This window comes from Clarias gariepinus, chromosome 5, assembly GCF_024256425.1.
Source record: "Clarias gariepinus isolate MV-2021 ecotype Netherlands chromosome 5, CGAR_prim_01v2, whole genome shotgun sequence".
NCBI classification, from domain to species: Eukaryota; Metazoa; Chordata; class Actinopteri; order Siluriformes; family Clariidae; genus Clarias; species Clarias gariepinus.
Window position 1 is genome coordinate 35,101,709 of NC_071104.1, and position 23,148 is coordinate 35,124,856.

At 38.6% G+C, this 23,148-nt stretch overlaps 1 protein-coding gene across 1 annotated transcript in view; it reads left to right on the forward strand.

The window, feature by feature from the left end:
* Nucleotides 1-23,148, forward strand: part of ttn.1 (titin, tandem duplicate 1) — a 137,304-nt gene that overhangs the window by 65,263 nt on the left and 48,893 nt on the right. Inside the window, 44 exon segments of the mRNA XM_053496981.1 lie at nt 85-468; nt 561-863; nt 979-1,278; nt 1,414-1,710; nt 1,798-2,082; nt 2,169-2,462; nt 2,574-2,873; nt 2,971-3,279; nt 3,520-3,710; nt 3,825-4,254; nt 4,338-4,646; nt 4,776-4,957; nt 5,043-5,172; nt 5,252-5,551; nt 5,645-5,962; nt 6,149-6,445; nt 6,557-6,856; nt 6,946-7,260; nt 7,524-7,672; nt 7,799-7,949; nt 8,065-8,346; nt 8,453-8,755; nt 9,643-9,945; nt 10,048-10,329; nt 10,453-10,752; nt 10,842-11,144; nt 12,058-12,366; nt 12,465-12,746; nt 12,849-13,148; nt 13,449-13,742; nt 14,674-17,643; nt 17,731-18,051; nt 18,552-18,836; nt 18,929-19,228; nt 19,307-19,467; nt 19,555-19,714; nt 19,866-20,141; nt 20,412-20,711; nt 20,805-21,107; nt 21,189-21,488; nt 21,568-21,855; nt 21,965-22,267; nt 22,372-22,674; nt 22,759-23,064. Coding sequence (XP_053352956.1) covers nt 85-468; nt 561-863; nt 979-1,278; nt 1,414-1,710; nt 1,798-2,082; nt 2,169-2,462; nt 2,574-2,873; nt 2,971-3,279; nt 3,520-3,710; nt 3,825-4,254; nt 4,338-4,646; nt 4,776-4,957; nt 5,043-5,172; nt 5,252-5,551; nt 5,645-5,962; nt 6,149-6,445; nt 6,557-6,856; nt 6,946-7,260; nt 7,524-7,672; nt 7,799-7,949; nt 8,065-8,346; nt 8,453-8,755; nt 9,643-9,945; nt 10,048-10,329; nt 10,453-10,752; nt 10,842-11,144; nt 12,058-12,366; nt 12,465-12,746; nt 12,849-13,148; nt 13,449-13,742; nt 14,674-17,643; nt 17,731-18,051; nt 18,552-18,836; nt 18,929-19,228; nt 19,307-19,467; nt 19,555-19,714; nt 19,866-20,141; nt 20,412-20,711; nt 20,805-21,107; nt 21,189-21,488; nt 21,568-21,855; nt 21,965-22,267; nt 22,372-22,674; nt 22,759-23,064 — 15,078 coding nt within the window.

Consider the following 23,148-nt stretch of genomic DNA (forward strand, 5'->3'; position numbering starts at 1 on the left):
TGTGTGGTGACACAGCTTTAAAATAATAAATGCAATACTTACAGTATATAAACAACCTTTTTAAATAAATATTCTTTTATTTAGATCCACCGAAGGTATCACTACATGCACGTATTGCATCTGGCCTGACCATCAAAAAGGGTGAGGAGATTAGATTGGATGCGCACATTTCTGGATCACCATATCCTACTGTGTCATGGTTCAGGAATGAGGAGAATGTCAAGAAGACTGAAAAAAAGAAGCCAGAATTCGTTGTGAGAAGGAAAAAGAAAACAAAGGCTATTTATCCAGAACCAGAAGAGGTGTTCCATCCTCCGCTTGTAGATCGTCTATCATTTGACCAGAGCAAGAGAGGAGAGACTGCCATGATGGTGCGTGATGCCATCAGAGATGATCATGGAAATTTCACCATCAGAGTTGAGAATACCCACGGTTTTGCAACTGCATCTTGTGTTGTCAATGTTCTTGGTAGGTTCTTGTGTTTGATAGTGTTCATTTTCCAGAATTGTTAATCTGTCATCATTTTGATTGTTCTAAAATGTGTTTGATATAAATTATAGACAAGCCTGGACCACCTGTAAACTTTGGATTTGATGAGATCAGGAAAGACTCTGTCATTTGTACATGGGGTGCACCACTTGATGATGGTGGCAGTGAAATCATCAATTATATCCTCGAGAAAAAAGACTTCACCACTGATGAAATCGGCTGGGTTACTGTTACATCAACCCATAAAGGATACAACTATTCTGTACCCAAACTTATTGAAGGAAAAGAGTATATTTTCAGAGTTACAGCTGAAAACAAGTTTGGCCGTGGACCACCATGCTATTCGGAGCCAGTTGTTGCAAAGAATCAGTTTGGTAAAACATGAGCACAATCATCATTTGTTCAAAATAAAACAAACAGTTCCACTGCATATAAAAATTACTTTAAAATGCTCAGGATCTTTATTTTTTAAATACCTTGTGTTTTCAGATCCTCCTGATGCTCCTAACATGCCAAGAATTGGAGAAGTCTCTTCTAGCAGTGTTGCTTTGTCCTGGCATGAACCTAAGGACAATGGTAGCCCCATCTTGGGCTACTGGATTGAAAGACGTGAGGTCAACAGCAAGTACTGGACAAGAGTGAACCGCAATCTTCTCAGTTCCCTAGCACTCAAGGTTGATGGTCTTATGGAAGGCCTGGTTTATGTCTTCAGAGTTTGTGCTGAGAATCTTGCTGGCCCTGGAGAATTCAGTGTCCCAACTGATCCTGTGCTTGCCAGAGATCCAATAAGTATGTTTAATTTAATGTTACAAGAAATATGTTTGCTGAACAAAAACTAAAGAGAGAATGATTGTTACATAATTTTAAACAGACTGTAAATACCCAAAATATGTTTGTTATTGATAACATTATATATTTTTGCAGTGCCTCCGGGTCCTCCTGTGCCAAGAATTGTTGATACTACAAATACAACAGTTGACATTGCCTGGATACCACCATTATACAATGGTGGTGGAGATATTCTTGGATATCATGTTGAGCGTTGCCTTGTTGGGGAGAAAGAATGGGTTCGCAGCACTGAGTTTAGATGCAAAGAATGCAAGTACACCTTGACTGGACTTACTGAGGGAGCAGATTATAACATTCGTGTTTATGCTGTAAATGAAGGTGGTCATGGAGTTCCAGGAATGACTGAACCAGTTCAAGTGAAAGAGCCTGAAGGTATGAATATTAGAAAAAAAAAAATCATTATTGATAAATAGAAATGAAATGTCTAATATGTCTAATATGTTGTTTATTCCTTAACAGAGGCCCCAGGAATTGTGTTTGATATCTCTGTAAGAAATGGAGTAGTTATAAAAGCTGGAGAGACTCTCCGTATACCAGCCTATGTTGTGGGCAGACCCATACCAGAGGTGAAATGGACGAAAGATGATGCTGAACCTGACAAAGACCGTGTTATCATTGAAAGTGCTGAAAAATCCAGCACTGTAACCATCAAGAATGCTCTGAGAACTGATCATGGCAAATATGAGATCACAGGAACCAACACCAGCGGAACAAAATCTGCATTTATTAAGGTTGAAGTTATGGGTAAGTCAGCGTCTTTAAATTCGTCCTATGCTTCTAACTTTGAATGGTCATAATAGATTTGAAGTAACTTTTTTGTTGTTTTGAAGATGTTCCTGGACCAGTAGTTGATCTAAAAACAGCACATGTGAGCAAGAAGATGATCTCATTTACTTGGGCTGATCCTATTGATAATGGTGGAAGTGAGATCATGGGATATATTGTTGAGAGAAAAGATGCCAAGATGCACATATACAGACAACCACTGGAAACTGCTTCATGCAAATGTGACATTGTTGGCCTTCTTGATGGTGAAGAATATATGTTCAGAGTGGTTGCAAGAAACAAGTTTGGCCTTGGTGTCCCTGTTGAACTGGGACCTGTCCTAGCTGTTGATCCTAAAGGTAACAGGAAGAATGGCTGATCTCTCATTTTTTAAATCTTGTTTAAATTGAACATGTTTACAGCAGCAATGAGCACTTGTATCTGATATCTTAAATATCTGGAAATTCTAGGTGTCCCATCTGCCCCAGAGAAGCTTCGACACACTGCAAGGACCAAAAACACTATTACCCTTACTTGGCAGGCTCCTCGCAGTGATGGTGGTTCTCCCATCAGAGGGTATTACGTGGAAAAGATGCGACAAGACGGTGATGCATTTGATGTTGCCAATCATCAGATCTGCAAAGATCTCACAATTACGCTTGAGAATCTGAATGAGAACATGATGTATGACTTCAGAGTGAAGGCTGTCAATGAGGTTGGCGAGGGTGAACCATCCAGACCAATTAATGTCAATATTCAAGATGATGAGTGTATGTATTAGTTTTTATTATTTTTTACAGTCAAAAATTTATTTTGTAGTCCATACATTTGATTATGTTTGTGTGTGTTTTCTTTTAACTCTTTTAGTTGCCCCAGCTGTACGTTTGTTGAAGTATTTGAAGGCCAATACCATAACTGTCAAGAAAGGACCAGCCATTGAAATTCCTGTTGAAATAACTGGTTTGCCATTGCCCACCTATGAGTGGACAAAGAATGGAGTTGTTCTTGACAAATCAACTGAGACCATGACACTTGAATCTGAGGAGATTGACAGACAAACTATCAAAACCAAAATTGCCATTCCAGAAACTGTGAGACAAGACACAGGCGTGTACAAAGTAGCTGCCACAAATATTCGTGGGACAGGCCAACAAATTGTCAGAGTTGATGTTTTAGGTATGCCTCTATTTTTTTTTATATATATATATATATTATGCAGTACAACACCAGATAACACACCTAATTTCGCAAAACTTTTTACTAAAAACAAGCTTATTATAAAAGTAAGCACAAGCAGTAAAAAAAACTCTTTAAAAAGACCCAAGATATATATTTTTAAATAATAATCTCAAGGATTATTAATTCTTTTTAATTAAAAAATCCTTTTTAATTCTTAGTTGTTTCTTTTTCCCCTAGATCGTCCTACACCACCACGAAACATTGTGGTCTCTGATATCAAGAGTGAGTCTTGCTACCTCACATGGGATGCTCCGGAGGACAACGGAGGAAGTGACCTCACCAATTATATAATTGAAAAGAGGGATGCCAGCAAAAAGAAATCAGACTGGGAGCAACTGACATGCTGTATCATAGACAGACGCTATGCGGTTAGTGTATTTTGAACATGTTGTGTTTTAAACAATAGCTTCATAAGGAGAACAAAATCTGTGATAGAAAAAAACACTGGTATTAATTCTAATCTTTGTAACACTTTCTTTAAGGTATACAAGCTTGAAACCTATGGCACTTACCAGTTCCAGATAAAAGCAGAAAACAAGTTTGGAGTGAGTGATGGATGTGAATCAGAGAAAGTAGTCCTCAAGGATCCATTTGGTCTGCCTAGTGCACCCCAGCGACCAAGAATCCTTAAACATAATAGTACATCTATGCTGGTAGCTTGGGATCCTCCAAAGGATAATGGTGGATCAACCATTCAGGGCTACTGGCTTGAAAAGAGGGAGAGAGGAGCTGTGTACTGGAGTCGAGTCAATAGGGCTCCTGTAACAAAGCCAGCTGTTAAAAACTTAGAGTACAATGTGCTGCATCTCATTGAAGGTATTGAATACCAGTTCCGTGTGATGGCACAAAATGCTGCTGGCATTGGACCACCAAGTGAAGCAACAGAATGTGCGTTTGCCTTGGATCCAAGAAGTAAGTGGATTATCCTGCAGTAATTTTTCAAATAAAATTGTGTGTTTGGCTGTTTTAAAATAAATTATACCTTTATTGTACAGATCCACCAAGCCAGCCTTCTGCACCTTATGTGAAAGACAAGACAACAAGCAGTGTATCGTTAGCCTGGGCTCCACCAGATAAGGATGGTGGAAGTCCCATCAAAGGTTATATTCTTGAGGTTCAGGATGAAGGCACAGATGAGTGGAAAAGAGTAAATCAACCTGATAAGCTCATTCTCACTCCATCTTACACTGTGTCAGGGCTCAAGGAGAACAAGAAATGTAGATTTAGGATTGTTGCTGTTAATGATGCTGGTGAGTCAGATCCAAGTGCCAGGACTGGTGATATCATCGTACAAGATATCACAGGTAAGGTTTTTCTGTACTTTTTCATTTCATTAAAAAGTGTTAAACTTTTTTAGTTTCAATATATTTGCCTAATTAGACTAAAATTAAGCTTTTGGTTATTAAAATATTTATTATATTAAAACTTTGCAGAGGAACCTGTTATTACGTTGGAAGTCGCAGCTCCTGACCTGCTTTCTTGTCATGCTGGAACAACAATTAAAATCCCTGCCACCATATCTGGAAGACCGATTCCAGAGGTCAAATGGGAATATGATGGAGCTGCCCAAACAGAGACGAAGAACGAGCAGCACAAGCTCCCAGTGGAATCTAAGGTAAAACATTGCTTATACTTTTGAGTCAAAACCCCTAATACACTTATTATGAAATTAACTCTATTGTCTTAAAATTATTCAATAGATCTCTTCGACTGATACCACAACAGAAGTAACTATCCCTGAGTGTAAGCTCAAACACTCTGGACAGTATACCATTACCGCCTCCAATAAAGCTGGTACTAAAGTGGTTAAAGTCCGTGTAACAGTACTTGGTAAGACAGATATCAGTTGGTAAACAAATCTATGACCATGCACGCAAAAACTATTTTTAAACAAAATTCTCTTTTTTAGACTTGCCTGGGCCTCCTAAAGATCTCAAAATCACTGACATTACAAGGAGTACATGCAGACTTTCATGGAAGCCTCCAGATAATGATGGTGGTGAGAGAATCCAGAGCTACTACATTGAGAAAAAGACAGTTGAAGGAAAAGCCTGGACAAAGGTCAATGCAGCATGTGCTGGCCAGTCCTTGGTAGTCCCAGACCTTATTGAGGGACAAGACTACTTGTTCCGTATCCGGGCTGAGAATCGCTTTGGTATAGGACCTCCACTGCAAACCTTCCAGAGGACAAAAGCAAAGGATCCCATCCGTAAGTATTAAATTCCAGTGACTTTCTCTTTAAATGCCAATTTGCAAATAACTTTTGTAAGGACTGCTCATTTAAAATTCTGTATATTTGCAGATCCTCCCGATGCACCCACAAGAGTCAAAATTGTTGATGTATCGAAAGGTACAGTGACTTTAACATGGAAGCCACCGAGAAATGATGGTGGATCTCCTGTAACTCACTACATTGTTGAACGACTTTGGTGGGATTCTAGTGGAGAGCAGAAAGAGTCATGGAGACAGTGCAATAGACGTGACATTGAGGCCACAACCTTTAAAGTGGAGGACCTACATGATGGTGCTGAGTATGAATTCCGTGTCAAGGCTGTAAATGAGGCTGGTGCAAGTAAACCATCTTCTACTGCAGGACCCATTATTGTTAAGGACCAGACAAGTACGTAAAGCACCCTTTTTTATTTGCATTATGCAAATTAATCTTGTAATCTGATTGTATTTACTTGATGTTTGTTGCTTGTTTATCATTTATAATTATTACTCACAATTACTTGGTATTACTGTGTATGAATTTAAACTCCAAATTTTGTTATTTAACATTAAACAAATGTTCTCTTTCGTCTAGGGGCACCTTCCATTGAGCTTGAAGAATTTTTGGAAGTAGAGCAGGGTACAGATATAAAAATTTTTGCTAAGATCAAGGGTTGCCCATTCCCTACCCTTACCTGGCAGAAGGCCCCACCCCACAAGAGTGATGCCAAGGTTAATGTTGAATATGATGAACATATCAATAAGCTTGTCACTGATGATAGCTGCACTCTGCTGATCCAGCAGGGCAAACGCTCAGATACTGGTCTTTACACACTCACAGCCAGCAACAGCTTAGGCAAGGTCTCCAAAGAGATGAGACTTAATGTTTTAGGTAAGTCGCTCGGACATCAAATCATTTACTGCTGGTATAACTACACAAGTCTTGGAATTAGCATGCATACTTTAACACCTACGTAATTAATCACCAAATTTTTATTGTCAGGACTTCCTGGACCTCCTTCTGCACCGATCAAGTTTGAGGAGATTCATGCTGAAAATATTACACTGTCATGGCTACCACCCATAGATGATGGTGGCTCCAAAATCACTAACTACACTATAGAGAGACGTGTTGCTAATAGAAAATCATGGATTCCTGTCCCAGGTGCACCTAAAGAACGTATATTCACAGTTGAGAGTCTAATGCCCGGCCATGAGTATGTGTTCCGCATCAGGGCCCAGAATAAATATGGAGTTGGTGAACCTCTTGACAGTGAACCAGAGATTGCTAGAGATATTTTCAGTAAGTTGTTATGCTCAAACAAAAAGTAATTAAAAAGACATTAGCTCAGTTTTGCTCAATTATGACTTAATTTATTACATCTTTTATAGCTGTTCCTGGCCAGTGTGAGAAACCAACACTATCCAGCATTACAATAGATTCAATGACTGTAAACTGGGAAGAACCAGACACGGATGGTGGTAGTCCAATTACTGGCTACTGGCTTGAGCGCAAAGAGACCACATCTAAACGCTGGAACAGAGTTACCCGTGATCCAGTCAGACCAATGCCTTTTGGTGTTTCTCATAAAGTAACGGGACTTATTGAAGGTTGTCAGTACCTGTTCCGTGTTACTGCAATCAATGCTGCTGGATGTGGACTCCCAAGTTTACCATCTGACCTGACAGTTGCCAGAGAGCCAATTGGTAAGCATCTAGATTTTCATGTAAATGTATCCATTGAGCAGATTCTTTCATGAGACGCATGCTACATTACAATAGAGCAGGCGAGAATTAAGAACTTTGTCAAAGTGATAGCTTGGTGGTACAAGAATATGAACTCACAATCTTCTGATGAGTAATTCAGTACAGTAAAGGCTGAGCTGTCACTTCTCTACAAGGCCATTATAATAGTAATTATTTTATTTGTTTGATTTTCTTAGGGATTTAATATTTCTGCTTTTCCATAGCTCCTCCTTCACCACCAACCCCCAAAGTTACTGACTGGACAAAGACAACAGCTGACTTGGAATGGATTCCTCCTCTGAAAGATGGAGGCTCGAGGATCATTGGCTACTATGTTGAGTACAAAGAGGAAGGCACAGAAGCATGGGTTAAGGTAGGCAATAAAATTAAGTACTTCCTTAACTACATGTTATAAGATACTGTTCAAATGAACTGTATTTTAATGTATTTTTATTATTCGTATTATATTATTAATTATGATTAATTTGTAACATTTAAGGCCAAAGAAAAAGAAGTCAGAGGAACAAAATTTGTAGTCACTGGGCTGAAAGAAAATGGATTTTACAAGTTTAGAGTGTTGGCATTGAATGCTGCTGGGCTAAGTGAACCAGGAGAAGTTGCTGAAGTTCTTGAAATGAAAGAAAAAATAAGTAAGTCCAATTAGTGAAGGTTCTCTCATTTATTATTGCTATTGCATCTATTCATTGTTTGGATATACTAATTTTTTTCTTAAAATTTGTAAAATCTTTGTTTTTCATATTCTAGTTGCTCCCGAAATTGAAATGGATGTCTCAATGAAAGAGAGGATAATTGTTCATGTAGGTGGTGTGATTCGCATTATAGCATATGTATCAGGCCATCCTACACCTGAGATCACATGGAACAGAGATAACGGAGTTGTCCCACCAGAAGCTGTTGTTGAGACCACATCGATTAGCACTTCATTAGTAATTAAGAATTGCATAAGGAAGCAACAAGGTGTTTATAGCTTAACAGCAAAGAATGCTGGTGGAGAGGTGAAGAGGACTGTTATTGTCGATGTTCTTGGTAAGCAAGAGAATTTAGATATCTATGTGTAGAAGCTGGAATATTCACACATCTGCAAATAATTTATCACACATTGTTACATTTCTCTTTTTATTCCCTTCCCCAGATGTTCCTGGTCCAGTTGGTATACCCTTTATAGCTGATAATCTTACTACTGACTCATGCAAATTGACATGGTTCTTTCCAGATGATGATGGTGGTTCTCCTATATCTAACTACATAATTGAGAAACGTGAAGCTGAACGCAAAGCTTGGACAGCATGCTCTTACAGTGCAGCTAGGCAAAATGCCATTGTTAATAATCTTACTTTAGGAAAAGGTTACATGTTCCGAATTGCACCTGAAAATGCAGTTGGTGTTGGTCCATTCCGTGAAACTGCTTGTGAACTCTTCATCAAGGAACGTCTAAGTAAGTTGTTTTACTTTATTATATTATAATAGCATATTATACATTAGACATAAATCTATCTGAAAATTTAAAGAAATTTTTGAAGAAACTAAAGCCGTAATTATACATATACAGTGTAACCTCGGATTGTGAGTAACGCGGTTTGTGAGTATTCCGCAAGACGAGCAAAAATTTAAATACATTTTGACTTGAAAAAGAGCAAGTCTTGGTTTACGAATACCGAGTATCATGTAGCACACATGCACTTCTTGTTTTGACGCCGAGCATCACGTGATCACAACTAAGCCAATGTTTTTTCTCTCATGCACGATGAGAAATTGTGGGTAACCGATTCCCCTGCTCGATTTTAGTGGGTGTCTCTCAATGGTATAATCAGCATTCATGCGCGCGTGTACTGTTATTATAACACACACATACTCTCTCTTATGAAAACACTGCTCTTTCACGATTCTGTGCAGGTAAATTTGTTTTATTTTTATTTTATAGCAGTAATTCCGTTAGTGTGCACGTCCCTGAGTGGAAAAGGAGGGTCTCATTCTTCCTCTCCTCTTACTTTAGCTTACACAAACAGACACATACACACAGCGCGCACAGGCGCACAAACACTAACAAGAACATTTATCTGTCAGGATTTATTTTTACTAGGTAAAGTGCAGGTTAATTTGTTTTATTTTCACTTTAAATTTTATATTAATTATTTATAAAAATAATTAATATAAAATTTAAAGTGAAAATAAATGTATTTATTTTTTGGGGGCTGTGAAATGAATAATTTGAGTTTCCAATATTTCTTAACACTCGTAAATTGATAGCCTGCTTACGTAACAAATTATGCTCGCAATCCAAAATTCCACTGTAAACATATATCTGTCTTTTATTTTTATTAGGTGTACCAGACCGTCCAGAAGAAGTTGAGGTTGTTGCTGTCACTAAAAACTATATTAGTTTAACATGGAAGCCACCAAAGAATGATGGTGGATCTGATGTGACGTCCTACATACTGGAGGCACGCATGATCGGCAAGGACAAGTTCATGAGATTGACCAAAGAGAAGCTGATGGACAGGAGATTCACCTACGATGGTCTCTTGGAGGGTGACTCTTATGAATTCCGTGTGAGTGCAGTCAACGAGATTGGTCAGGGCAAGCCGTCCTTCTGCACTAAAGCAATCACATGCAAAAATGAGCTTGGTATGAATTATTCAGTTTCACTCAAAGAACAAGTACATATGAATATAACTATAGAAATATTTATTTGGGTGCAGCTGATTAATAACTTATGATTTATTTCAGAACCACCAACAATTGAAGTAGACTTCCGTGAAAAAGTTATTATTCGTGTTGGAGAAAGTTTTGCCCTGCAAGGGCGCTACTCAGGCAAACCACGTCCTTCTATTACATGGTCGAGAAATGATGAGGTGCTGAAGCAAGATCAACATGTTCAATTAAAAAATACACTGACCACCATGTGCCTTGGCATTATCAAGGCTCAGCGTGAACACAGTGGTCGATATTGTGTTACAGTAGAAAATTGTACTGGGTCCCGCAAAGGCATTTGCAATGTCATTGTTGTTGGTATGTTGTTTTTTTTCTTTCTTCTTTCTCACTTTCTTATTACTTATAGCTCAATATAATTTTTTTTCAATATTTACTATAAATTATATAATTAGTGATATCTTATGCGAATACCAATTTCAGATCGTCCATCGCCACCTGAAGGTCCGGTTATATTTGAGGAAGTTCATAGAGATCATATGATAATTTCTTGGAAGCCTCCACTTGATAATGGTGGATGTGAAATTTCAAACTATATAATTGAAAAGAGAGATGCTAACAGGGACATGTGGACCACAGTAACATCTGCCAGCACAAAAACCACCTGCAAAGTGCCCAAGCTGGCGGAAGGCCGTGTATATATCATGAGAATCAGTGCTGAGAATATGTATGGCATCAGTGACCCACTGGAGTCAGAAGAAATAAAGGCCAAGGATCTTTTCAGTATGAAACATTTTTGCTTGTAAATGTATATTTTACACATTGTATTGATTAGCTTTTTATGAGAATTTTAATGTTAATTATTTTTTTAGGAGTACCTGAGGCACCTGATGAGCCTACAGTTAAAGAGGTGTATCATGACTCAGCTCTGGTGCTTTGGAACCGGCCACGTGATGGTGGCAAGCCCATTACTAACTACTACTTAGAAAAGAAAGAGCCCTCTGCTAAGAGATGGGCCAGGGCAACTAGAGAGCCCATCTACCCTGCTACACAGTTCCGGGTGCAAGATCTCACTGAAGGCTGTGAATATGAATTCCGTGTTACAGCAGAGAATGAAATTGGTACTGGAGACCCTAGCCCTCCTTCAAAGCCAATCGTAGCCAAGGATCCTATTGGTATGTGATTCTTATCCTTTAAACAACACTTTTAAATCATATGACATAAACAGCAAATTAAATTGCAATGCAGTGGCTAATAGCCATTAGCTTATTTAGAAATTAACAAGATCTTTCTTAGGACCCTACTCCACATTCTCAAATTTTTCTCCCAAACTGCTACAAACTCAATACCTTAAAAACTCCTAGGGAGATTGTTAGAGCTTGATCCAAGAGATTGCCTTGGTTCAGGAAAAAATATGGATGGCTCAAAAACATTGTAGTAGTTGCTTATTTATACAAAGGTGGATTGTAGCAGTCCTTAGGTGGTTCATAAATCTTGTAGGTCGGAATTCTGTAGTAGTCAATTTAGGTATAAACATGGTTCCTTATGCTCATAGAACAACTCTTTTACAATTTTTGTGGAAGAAGAAAAAAAGTGCCTGGATGTGATAACCTGATCATTCAGTACAATTTTGGCACTCTCTCTCACGAACAATTTGGGAATGTGTGAAAGAGTCCATAAAGGTGTGCCTTAATAGCTTATTGTTTAGGAATTTTAACAAAAGTATTAAAATTTGAATCATGTATATTTTGTTCAGGTAAATGTATATACTTTTTCTAGACTGTCTAAATGACTTATTTCTGAAACACCTAAACATTAGTGTCCTTAATTAAGCACTTCCATTTTCTAGGAATTTGTTTCATGTTTGTGAAGCTGCTTTGAGACAATGACCATTGTTAAAAGCGCTATATAAATAAAATTGAATTGAATTGAATAAACAGGACACTCTTTTAAAATGTAGTAGTACATACCATTCAGTACGTTTTCAGTAGACTGATATTTTGATTGCAATTTATATAAAAATGTATATAGTTTTAATATTTGTGTAATTTCACGATCACATTTTAATTGTTACATTTACTTTTGCAGTTCGTCCCAGCCCACCTGTTTTACCTCAGGCCATAGACAAAACAAAAGATTCTGTGAGTCTCTCATGGCGTGTACCTCGCCATGATGGTAAAGGCAAAATCTTTGGATACCTTATTGAGTATCAGAAGCCTGGAGCAATTGAATGGATGCAGGCCAATGACAAACCAGAGTCATGCCCTGATACCAATTTTATTGTGAAGAACCTTAAAGAGGGTCAAGAATTCAGTTTTAGGATTATGGCTGTAAATGCGGCTGGAAAATCTGACCCTGCCTATGTAAAGGAACCAGTCAAAGTACACGACAGACTTGGTAATTGTTTATTTTTTAGGCTATTTCATAAACATACAAAAAAATAGCATTCCAAAACAAACATAATTATTCACATTTTGTACTCTTCCTATCTGCAGAGGAGCCAGAGTTGTTATTAGATGCCAACATGTCACGGGACCATCTTGCTATGATTGGAACAGATATCACACTAAGTGCTGTGATTAAGGGCATACCAACTCCCACTGTGTCCTGGAAGAAAAATGGTGCTGATGTTCCTGCTCATTGTCTTACTGAAGTCACAGAAAGAGGAAGTAAACTGCAAATAAAGAAATGCACACGTGCTGACTGTGGAAACTATACTATAACCGTTCAAAATGCAGCAGGCACAAAGACGGCAACATGCACAGTGCTTGTTCTTGGTATGAATATTACACACACACACACACACACACACACACACACACACACACACTTACTTCTTTTCTTTTTTTAATTTTACTTTGACCTTTTATGCAACATAGATAAGCCTGGACCACCAAGAAAGCTTACAGTCTCTGAAGTTACAAGTGAGGCAGCTTATCTAACATGGCAAAAGCCAGAGGATGATGGTGGTGCTGTGATTTCTCACTATATTGTGGAGAAAAAAGATGTTGCAGCTGAGAATTGGGTACCAGTCTGTGCCTCGTCCAAGAAGCTTAGCCTCATGGCTTTATACCTAATGGAAGGTGTTCAGTATTTATTCCGTGTGGCAGCTGAGAATCAGTTCGGAAGAAGTGCATTTATCGAAACCAGCAAGCCTGTCAAGGCAGTTGATCCTCTCTGTAAGTATTAATTAAGAAAATGTTTAAGATTATCTTGACTCACTTTGCTGAAATTATAGTGTGGGTGTTACTGTATCTCTATCATTGTCTCTAAGTTTGGATTCACTCTCAAGTGGAATTAAATTAATACAATTCTGTTCCATTTTAATTTAACCAAACCAGCAAACCTTGTTATGGGAACACCTTGAACTGAATTAACTATATAATACAAATGTTACTATTTGCTTACTATACTATATATAGCTAAGCAAAAAGTAATGTCATTAACACAAAACCTGACGCATTATACTTTTTTTTTAGATCCTCCTGGCCCTCCTAAGAATTTGCATCATGTAGATGCAGAAAAAACTGAAGTATGGCTTGAATGGGAGTGGCCTGATCGTACTGGTGGAAGTGAAATCACAGGATTTATTGTTGAGCATCAAGAAGAGGGGGCCACTGATTGGATCACATTTAAAACTGTCAGCGATGCCAAATGTCATGTCACTGGACTTGAAGAAGGAAAAACTTACAGATTCCGTGTAAAATCACAAAATGCAATTGGCATTAGTCGACCAGACACCAGTATACCAATTACTTGCCAGCAGAAGGCTTGTAAGTTTTATGTGATTTTTTTTTCATATCACAAATAATGTTAAATATTATTTACAACTAATTTACACAAAAGCATCTATGGCTATATCCAGTGGTGTGGAAACTCACAAGAGCTAGCCCAACGTGTAGTTCATATACATTAAAATGAACGAGTTCATGTTCATAGCTCATACTTTTAAATTTTTAAAAGATGCAACAATAAATTTGCTGTTATATTATATTAAGTTTTATATCGTACCATATATTATGCATTATATCATATAATATCATATTATATAAAAGTGCAGCAAACAAAACTGCCATCATTTTTACCATTATATGCAGGAGTACATTTTACTGCATTTTGAGGTAAAATATGTTTTATATATATATATATATATATATATATATATATATATATATATATATATATATATATATTTTTTTTTTTTTACAACTCAGCCATAGTGATAAACAAGACTATGCTAATGGAGAGAGACAGAGAGCTTAAATGTAAAGCCCCTCCCAATAAGAACAGTTTTATTTTCACTTAGCACAAGGTGAATCAGTATGCACGCGCTCAATTTCTCATTCTCTCTCTGCGCTCATGTCAAAGCATAGATTTTCGTGATATTGTATATGATTGGTGTGCATCAGAGAGCTGCTATCTGTGTGCAGGATGTCTGCAATAGCAATATAAGGAATCGAATGAACTAAGTCTTTGCCACTCACGTTAATCATGATAATGACATTCATGTTAACATTATTTAGTTCACCATTCAATAACAAGTGCTCTTTTAGTGTTGCCATGCACAACACTGGATATATCTAATATGAAATATTTTAGTTTATGTAGTTTGCCACTAAGAATCACAAGTCTCAATTGTTCTGGTATCTGCCCAACATGGTACATGCTGTATTATATAAATAAATATACTTCTTTTTTTTACAGTGGCACCATCTATTGAAGTTGATGTAAAGCTCATTGAGGGTCTTACTGTAAAGGCTGGAAGCACAATTGTACTTCCTGCAATCATGAAAGGAATACCAATTCCAACACCCAAATGGCAAAGTGATGGCAATGAGCTCAAAACAGAAGGGAAATACAAAATTGATACTGAAGGAACTTCAACAACTCTAAGAATTGCTGATTGTGCAAGGACAGACAGTGGAGAATATATACTTACAGTTTCAAATCCAGCAGGAAGCAAGTCAGTTGCTCTTCACGTAACAGTACTTGATCTTCCTGGTCCTCCAGTTGGACCTGTCAACATCCTTGATGTTACTCCTGATCACATGTTTATCCAGTGGCGTCCACCTAAGGATGACGGTGGCACACCATTGATGAGCTACATTGTTGAAAAGAAGGATGTCAAGAAGTCATGGGAGGGATGGTCTGTTGTGAGTTCTGGAAGTACCAGCACCAAAGCTAAGGTGCCACGTTTAGCAAAGGGTCGTGAATATATTGTCCGTATTCGTGCTGAGAACAAGATTGGCATTGGTGCTGAGCTTGAAAGTCCTCCAACAATTGCCAAACATATGTTTAATCCACCTGGCCCTCCAGGACAACCGATATGTTCTGATATCACAGAAAATGCTGTGACATTATCATGGACGGCACCAGAAACTGATGGTGGAAGTCCAGTTACTGGCTACATTGTGGAGCGCAGGGAGTTGACTGGTAAATGGATTCGTGTAAATAAAACACCAGTCTTGGATATTCGCTACAGAGTCTCTGGGCTTTTTGAGGGCAACATATATGAATTCAGAGTTTTTGCTGAAAATGTTGCTGGTGTAAGTGAGCCTTCCTATCCTTCTGACCAAATAAAAGCCACCCGCCCAATTGCTCCACCTGGACCTCCAAGTAATGTAAAACTGAAGGACTGGAGCAAGTCCTATGCAGATTTGGTGTGGACCAAGCCGAACAGAGATGGTGGTAGCCCTGTTTTAGGTTATGTTGTTGAATGCCAGAAAGCTGGCTCTGCACAGTGGGATAGAATCAGTAAGGACCTTATCAAGACCTGTGCATTCAGAGTCCCAGGACTTATGGAGGGTACAGAGTATAGATTCCGTATAAGAGCATCTAACAAGGTTGGGGATGGAGAGCCACGAGAGCTAACGGAGACAGTACTTGCTAAAGACATCCTTGTACCTCCAGAAATTAATGTTGATGTTGCTTGCCGTGATCTTGTAACAGTTCGGGCAGGACAAATCATCAACCTTGTTGCCCGAGTTAAAGGCAGACCTGATCCTGAAATCACATGGAATAAGGATGCAAGAGCCTTAGGCAGAGACAAGCGTACAGAGATGATTAATAACTTCCCTCTTGTTGAACTAGTCATTCAGGATGCTGTAAGAGGAGATTATGGAAAATATGCAATTCAGGCTAAAAATAGCAGTGGCCAAGCACATGCTTCAATCATTGTTAATGTACTTGACATCCCTGGAGCTTGCCAGAACTTGAAGGTTGCATATGTGTCCAAGGACTCCTGTATGGTATCTTGGGAAAATCCAGAGGATAATGGTGGCACTGAAATTACAAATTACATAATTGAATGCCGCCAACCTAGTCAGAGAGGATGGACAGTTGTTTCATCTGATTGCACCAAACGTCTTGTGAAGGCTCCACTCGTCGAGAACTGTGAATATTTCTTCCGTGTTAGTGCAGAAAACAAAATTGGTGCTGGACCACCAACGGAAACAAAAACAGCAGTTCTTGCTGTTGACCCAGTTGAGAAACCTGGAGAGCCAGAAAATTTCCATATTGCTGAAATTGGAAAAACCTTTGTCTTCCTTAAATGGAAGAAGCCAGAATATGATGGTGGTAGCCGCAATCTTGCTTATCACGTGGAAAAGAAACCAAAAGAAGCAGTAGAATGGGAAAGAATCCACAAAGGAGCTATTAAAGAGACATATTTCATGGCAGACAGGTGCATAGAAAACCAAATATATCAGTTTAGAGTACAAACAAAAAATGAAGGAGGAGAAAGCAATTGGGTGACTACAGCTGAAGTTCTTGTAAAGGAAGAACTTGTAGTTCCTGAGATACATGTCAAGTTGGAAGGTGTTCTGGTAGTTAAAGCTGGAGATTCCATTCCAATTGAGGCAGAGATTAAGGGCAAACCACAACCAGATGTTAAATGGGCTAAAGAAGGTGACACTCGAGATATAAATCGAAGTCCTCGACTACAGGTTGACACTGGTGTTAACTTCTCTAAATTTCTGCTTACCAATTCAAAACGCACAGATTCTGGAAAATATACTGTCACTGCAACAAATGCTGCTGGAACCTGTACTGCTGGGGCTAAAGTGAATGTTCTAGACAGACCTGGACCTATTAGAAATCTTAAGGTGTCAGGCATTTCAGTTGATAGATGCAAGTTGGACTGGGAAGCGCCTGAGGATGATGGTGGATGTGAAATTTATAACTACATCATTGAGAAATGTGAGACAAAAAGAGGTGTCTGGTCAATTCATTCTTCAGCTGTTATAAAAAATTCTGCAAATGTAACTCGTCTTATTGAAGGAAACGAGTACATATTTAGAGTAAGGGCAGAGAACAAAATGGGAACTGGACCTGCTGTACAAACAGAATCTATTATTGCAAGAACCCAGTTCAGTAGACCTGGTGCACCCGATGCTCCTGAGGTGACCAAAGTTGCAAAAGATGAAATGACAGTTGTATGGTGCTCCCCTGATTATGATGGTGGAAAACCCATTACTGGTTATATTCTTGAAAAGAAAGAAGAACATGGCATTAGATGGGCACCGGTTACTAAAGCTCCCATTAGTAATACATGTTTGACTGTAACGGGATTGTTGCCTAATCATGATTACCAATTCCGTGTGAAGGCTGAAAATGAGATTGGAGTTGGTGATGCGAGCAAGCCATCTAGAACATTTACTGCACGGGATCCTCTTGGTATGTTTATTTTACCTTGACATTTACCCAAATATATACCTCTCTACTTATTTTTTTCTTAATTTAGTAACTGTTGTTCTTTTGCAGGTCCTCCTGGTCCTGTTGGAAACTTGAAAGTGACTGATAGTTCAAAGACATCAATCACTCTTGGTTGGACAAAGCCTACACATGATGGTGGTGCCCCACTCATTGGATATGTAGTTGAGCTCAGAGTCAGGAGTTCAGGCAAGAAGGGAGATGATGGATGGAAAAGGTGCAATGTTGCTGCCCAGCTGATTGGAACAGAATTCACAGTCACAAGTCTGGATGAGAATCTTGAGTACGAATTCCGTGTTTCTGCACAAAACCAGATAGGTTTGAGCCAACCAACCAATCTTGAGGGAGCTGTTTCTCCCCGAGATATTTTTGGTGAGTTATTCAGAAAAACTGCTAACAACTATCAGAAGTTCTCTAGTACTGCCCCTGAATGGCAGGGGTAAAGTGCTAACCCTATTATCCAGAGATCGCAGGTTTAAATCCTGGGTGATGCTGTAGCCTAGAGAGACCTAATTGGCCAAGCTCTCTTAGAGGGGTGGAATGTTAGTAAAACAAATCACATAGTGACCTGTTACCTGTTATAGCTTACAGTCATTCACGGCTCTACAACACACTTAGCACTCTCACACCACAATCATGGCTCTACAGCCAATCATGGGCATCTGAGAGCAATGGATTGTGAGCGCTAAAACGATGCGGTTGGCTGGTGTCATGTGGTTAATAGGAAAATAGCTAAAGTGGGAGTCTCCCTAGTGATGGTGGAAATTGGACATGACAAAATTGATAAATGGGGGGAAAAAATGGTTTCTCTAGTACTATGGTCTTAACTTTTTATATGTTTATGTGTTTATTTTTGGTCTTTCCTCAAACAGAGGCCCCTGAAGTTTCTTTGGATGCTGAGCTCAAGAAAGGTCTTACTGTAAGAGCTGGCTGCCCAATAAGAATAGTGGCAACTGTCAGGGGACGCCCACCTCCCAAGGTGCTATGGAGAAGAATGGGAATTGATAATGTTGTCAAGAAGGGACATGTCGATCTCATTGACACAATGACGTTCCTTGTCATACCTGATACCACCCGTGATGATTCTGGCAAATACTCATTAACTGTAACAAGCCCAGCAGGAGAAAAAGCTGTATTTATCAATGTCAAAGTACTTGGTAAGTAGAACAGATGCTTTGTCTCTAGAATTTCTTATTCTAAAAAAAATTATTTCCACTGACAAATTCACTGTTTTCAAATGATTTGGTAGACACACCTGGACCAGTTGTTGGTCTGGAGGTCACAGACATTACAATGGTATCTTGTGACCTCTCATGGACCCCACCTGAAAATGATGGCGGCAGTGAAGTAACTCATTATATTGTGGAGAAGCGTGAAATAGATCGCAAAACATGGGCAACAGTTAAAAATGACATTGGCAAAACAACCTTTAAAGTCAGTAATCTTGTACCAGGAACGGAATATTACTTCAGAGTAACTGCAGTGAATGCATTTGGTCCAGGTGTTCCAAAAGCCACACAGAGATCATATCTGGCTTCTGATCCTATTAGTAAGTATCATGTATATTCAAGTTTCTTAAAGCTGTTAGGACTTCTGGAATTGTTTTTTAATTATTTGTTGTCCCTAGGTAAACCTGACCCACCTCAGAAAGTTGATGTTTTGGAGATTACTAAAAACAGTGCTAAGGTGGGCTGGGTAAAACCAATGAGGGATGGTGGAGCTAAGATTGATGGCTACATAATTGACTACCTTGAGCTTCCTGAACCCAAAATAACCAAGGAACCAGTGGTGCGTGAAAGTGAAGTGGAGCCTGGTGCTGAACCTGTGCCCCCACCACCACCAGTTGTGAAGAAGGAAGAAGTAAAGGAGGAAAAGAAAGAATGGACACCATATACCACAGTGAAAGATTTATGTATCTCTGTTGTTGGACTGAAAGAGGGAAGGAAATACCGCTTCAGAGTAGCTGCACGGAATGCCATGGGAGTTAGTCTTCCCACTGAAACCAAAGAAGCATATGAGATTAAAGAACAAACGTGTAAGTTACTGCATTTAACATTTATGTAAATAAAAACTGACCCATAAATGTATTGGTAATTTAAAATACTTTATATATTTATTAATTATTATTTAATTATTTAAATAATTTTTATTTAGTTATTAATTTGTTTGTGTGTTTGTTTATTTAGTGGAACCCAAGGTTATCATGCCAGAGTGCGTCACTGCAAAAGCAGGAGCAAGACTGAGAGTTGAGGCTCTTGTATCTGGGAAACCAGAACCTGTGTGTCAGTGGAAACGAGGAGACGATAATGTGGTCTCCTCAAGCCGCCTTGCAGTACACAAATCCCAGAACATGTGTGTGATCATAATCAAAGATGTCTCAAGAACAGATAGTGGTCAATATAGCCTTGTTGCTGAGAACAGCGGAGGAAAAGTGGAAGAAGTTATGAAAATTGTCATTAAAGGTTAGTATTTTTCAATTAATAAATCACTCAACCTACAGTTTATTAGGTAAACACTCTTCAACCTCAACACACTGGCCCTTTTATAATTTTTATCTTATATGTACAGCGCTATGCCATTTTAGGTCATGGACAGTCAAATGAGCATTTTACTGCATGTCATACTGTGTATAAGTGTGTATGTTACAAAAATTTTAGTGGTACAGTAAAACTACTATTAAACTGTTTTGTAAACTAACAAAATATCTTTATACAAAATAATGTTTTTCGCAGATATTCCTGGACCACCTGAGCCTCCTTTTGCAATAAGTGACATTGACTCTGATGCCTGCTCACTGTCTTGGAACAAGCCACTTGAAGATGGTGGTAGCAACATTACTAACTATGTGGTTGAGAAATGTGATGTAAGCAGAGGTGACTGGGTCACTGCTCTTTCCAGCTGTGGCAAGACTGGCTGCAGACTTGGCAAACTTATTCCTGGAAAGGAGTATATGTTTCGTGTTCGTGCAGAAAACCGTTTTGGAATTTCTGACCCAATTACATCTGAAAGAATGGTAGCTAAATTCCCCTTTGGTAAGTTAAAAGCAGGAAAATTGTTCATAATTACATTATTGTTAGTAAAAAACAAATGCTGTATGACCTAATACCTACTGGGCTTTTTTTCAGGTGTTCCTGGTGAGCCCTTGAACTGTCGCATTACAAAAATAAACAAGGACTGCATGTTTGTGGCTTGGGATAAGCCAGAGTCAGATGGTGGAAGCCCAATTACTGGATATTACATTGAGCGAAAAGAGAGAAACAGTCTCTTATGGGTTAAGGCTAATGATACAGTTGTACGAACAACTGAATATCCTTGTGCTGGTCTAATCGAAGGTTTAGAATACACTTTTAGAGTTTCTGCTATTAACCGTGCAGGACAAGGCAAACCAAGTGCAAAGACTGACTTTTTTACTGCAAGAACACCAGTGGGTAGGTCCATGCAAAATATTTGTTAATATTTGTAATTTGTGTTACATCATTCTAAATATGCATTAATCTATGCCACTACAGATGCTCCAGGAAAACCAGAGGCGCTTGATGTGGCCAAAAATAAAGTAACATTGGTTTGGGCCAAACCAAAAAATGATGGCGGGAGCAAGATCATTGGATACTATGTTGAAGCCTTAAAGATTCCTGGAGACAAATGGGTGCGATGCAACACAAGCAGTCAGAATGTACCTCGGGAAGAGTACACTGTATCTGGATTGGATGAGGGTTCCCAGTATCAATTTAGGGTTATTGCAAAAACAGCCATTAACATTAGCAGGCCATCTGAAATCAGTGACCCTATTCTGGTTTCTGCAGAGAATGGTGGGTTTTTTATGGTCAGTTTTACTTTTTAGTGCAGTTAAATATTGTTCCATTCTTTAGACATTTTTTTTGTTCACAGTGCCACCCAGAATAGAACTGGCAATACAGATGAAGAAGATGGTACCAAAGAAAGCTGGATCAGATATCTGCCTTGAAGCTGAAGTTTTTGGCAAACCGATGCCAAAGGTTACATGGAGCAAGGATGGAAAAGTATTGATCATGGATAAAGACATGAAAATGACACAAAAGAAACACCTATTTTGTCTACACCTCCCTGCTGTTACAAAATGCCATACAGGGGTGTACAGCATTCTTGCTCAGAATGCAAGTGGCTCTAAAACAGCAGACATACAGCTTACAGTTTTGGGTAATGTATTAAATTGACCATATATTCCATTCATTTTTTGTATAATATTTTGGAAAATATTATACAACTAGGGCCATTTCATATGACGTATTTATTTTCCATTTTCCAGACGTTCCTGGTCCACCTGCCTCTATTAAGTTAGAAGAGGTACTTTCTGATCATGTAAAACTAAGCTGGACAGCCCCACTTGCAGATGGTGGTTCACCGATTACAAACTATATTGTGGATAAGCGTGAGTCAAGTCGGCCTAATTGGGCTCAGGTTTCTGCCAAAATCACTCGTGATACAACTCAATTTTGTGTAGAAAGGCTGATTATGGATCATGAATACCAGTTCCGTGTACGTGCTGAAAACCGTTATGGAGCTGGGGATGCCATCCTATCAGAGCCTGTTGTTGCAAAGGACCCTTTTAGTAAGATATCTACATTCATATATTCAAATATAATATATACATAAAAAATGTTTTACCTGTATTATCTGTTACAAAAATTACACTATTATGCTTACTATCAACAGCTGTTCCTGGACAATGTAATCCACCAATCATTACAAATATCACAAAAGAGAAAATGACAGTAAGCTGGAAAGAACCTTCTGATGATGGAAAATCTCCTATTCTTGGATATATTGTTGAAAAACGTGACACCAGAGAAATAAACTGGACCAAACTAAATAGGAAACCATTACTCGAAAGATCACATGAAGTTGTAGGTCTTTCAGAAGGGGCTCAGTATGAGTTTAGAGTTGTTGCAGTTAACAAAGCTGGTATGGGAAAACCCAGTGAACCATCAAATGCTACTACTGCAGTTGATCCTATTTGTAAGTTACATTTAAACACTTTAATCATGTCACATCTAAATGCATTTATTTATCAATTGTAACTTTTAATAATGTCATTGACAGATCCTCCTGGACCACCAGTTTCCCCTAAGGTTACAGACACAAGTAACAGTACTATAAGCTTATCGTGGACTAAACCTACAAATGATGGTGGAAGTGAAATTTTGGGATATCTAGTTGAGTGCAAAAGAACAGATGCAACAGACTGGATCCGATGCAATGTCCCAAAGAACCTGCAGGATACACACTATGTTGTCACTGGACTCTTGGAGAAATCAGAATATCAACTACGTGTCAGTGCTGTGAACAAAGCTGGCTTCGGTCAGCCATGTGAAGTCCCAGATAAGCATGTTGCAAAGGATGTATTTGGTATGAATTTAAGACTTTACTTTTTGTTTTTCAATTACAAAAGATATTTATGCAATTATTATTATATAAAACAACATACACAGA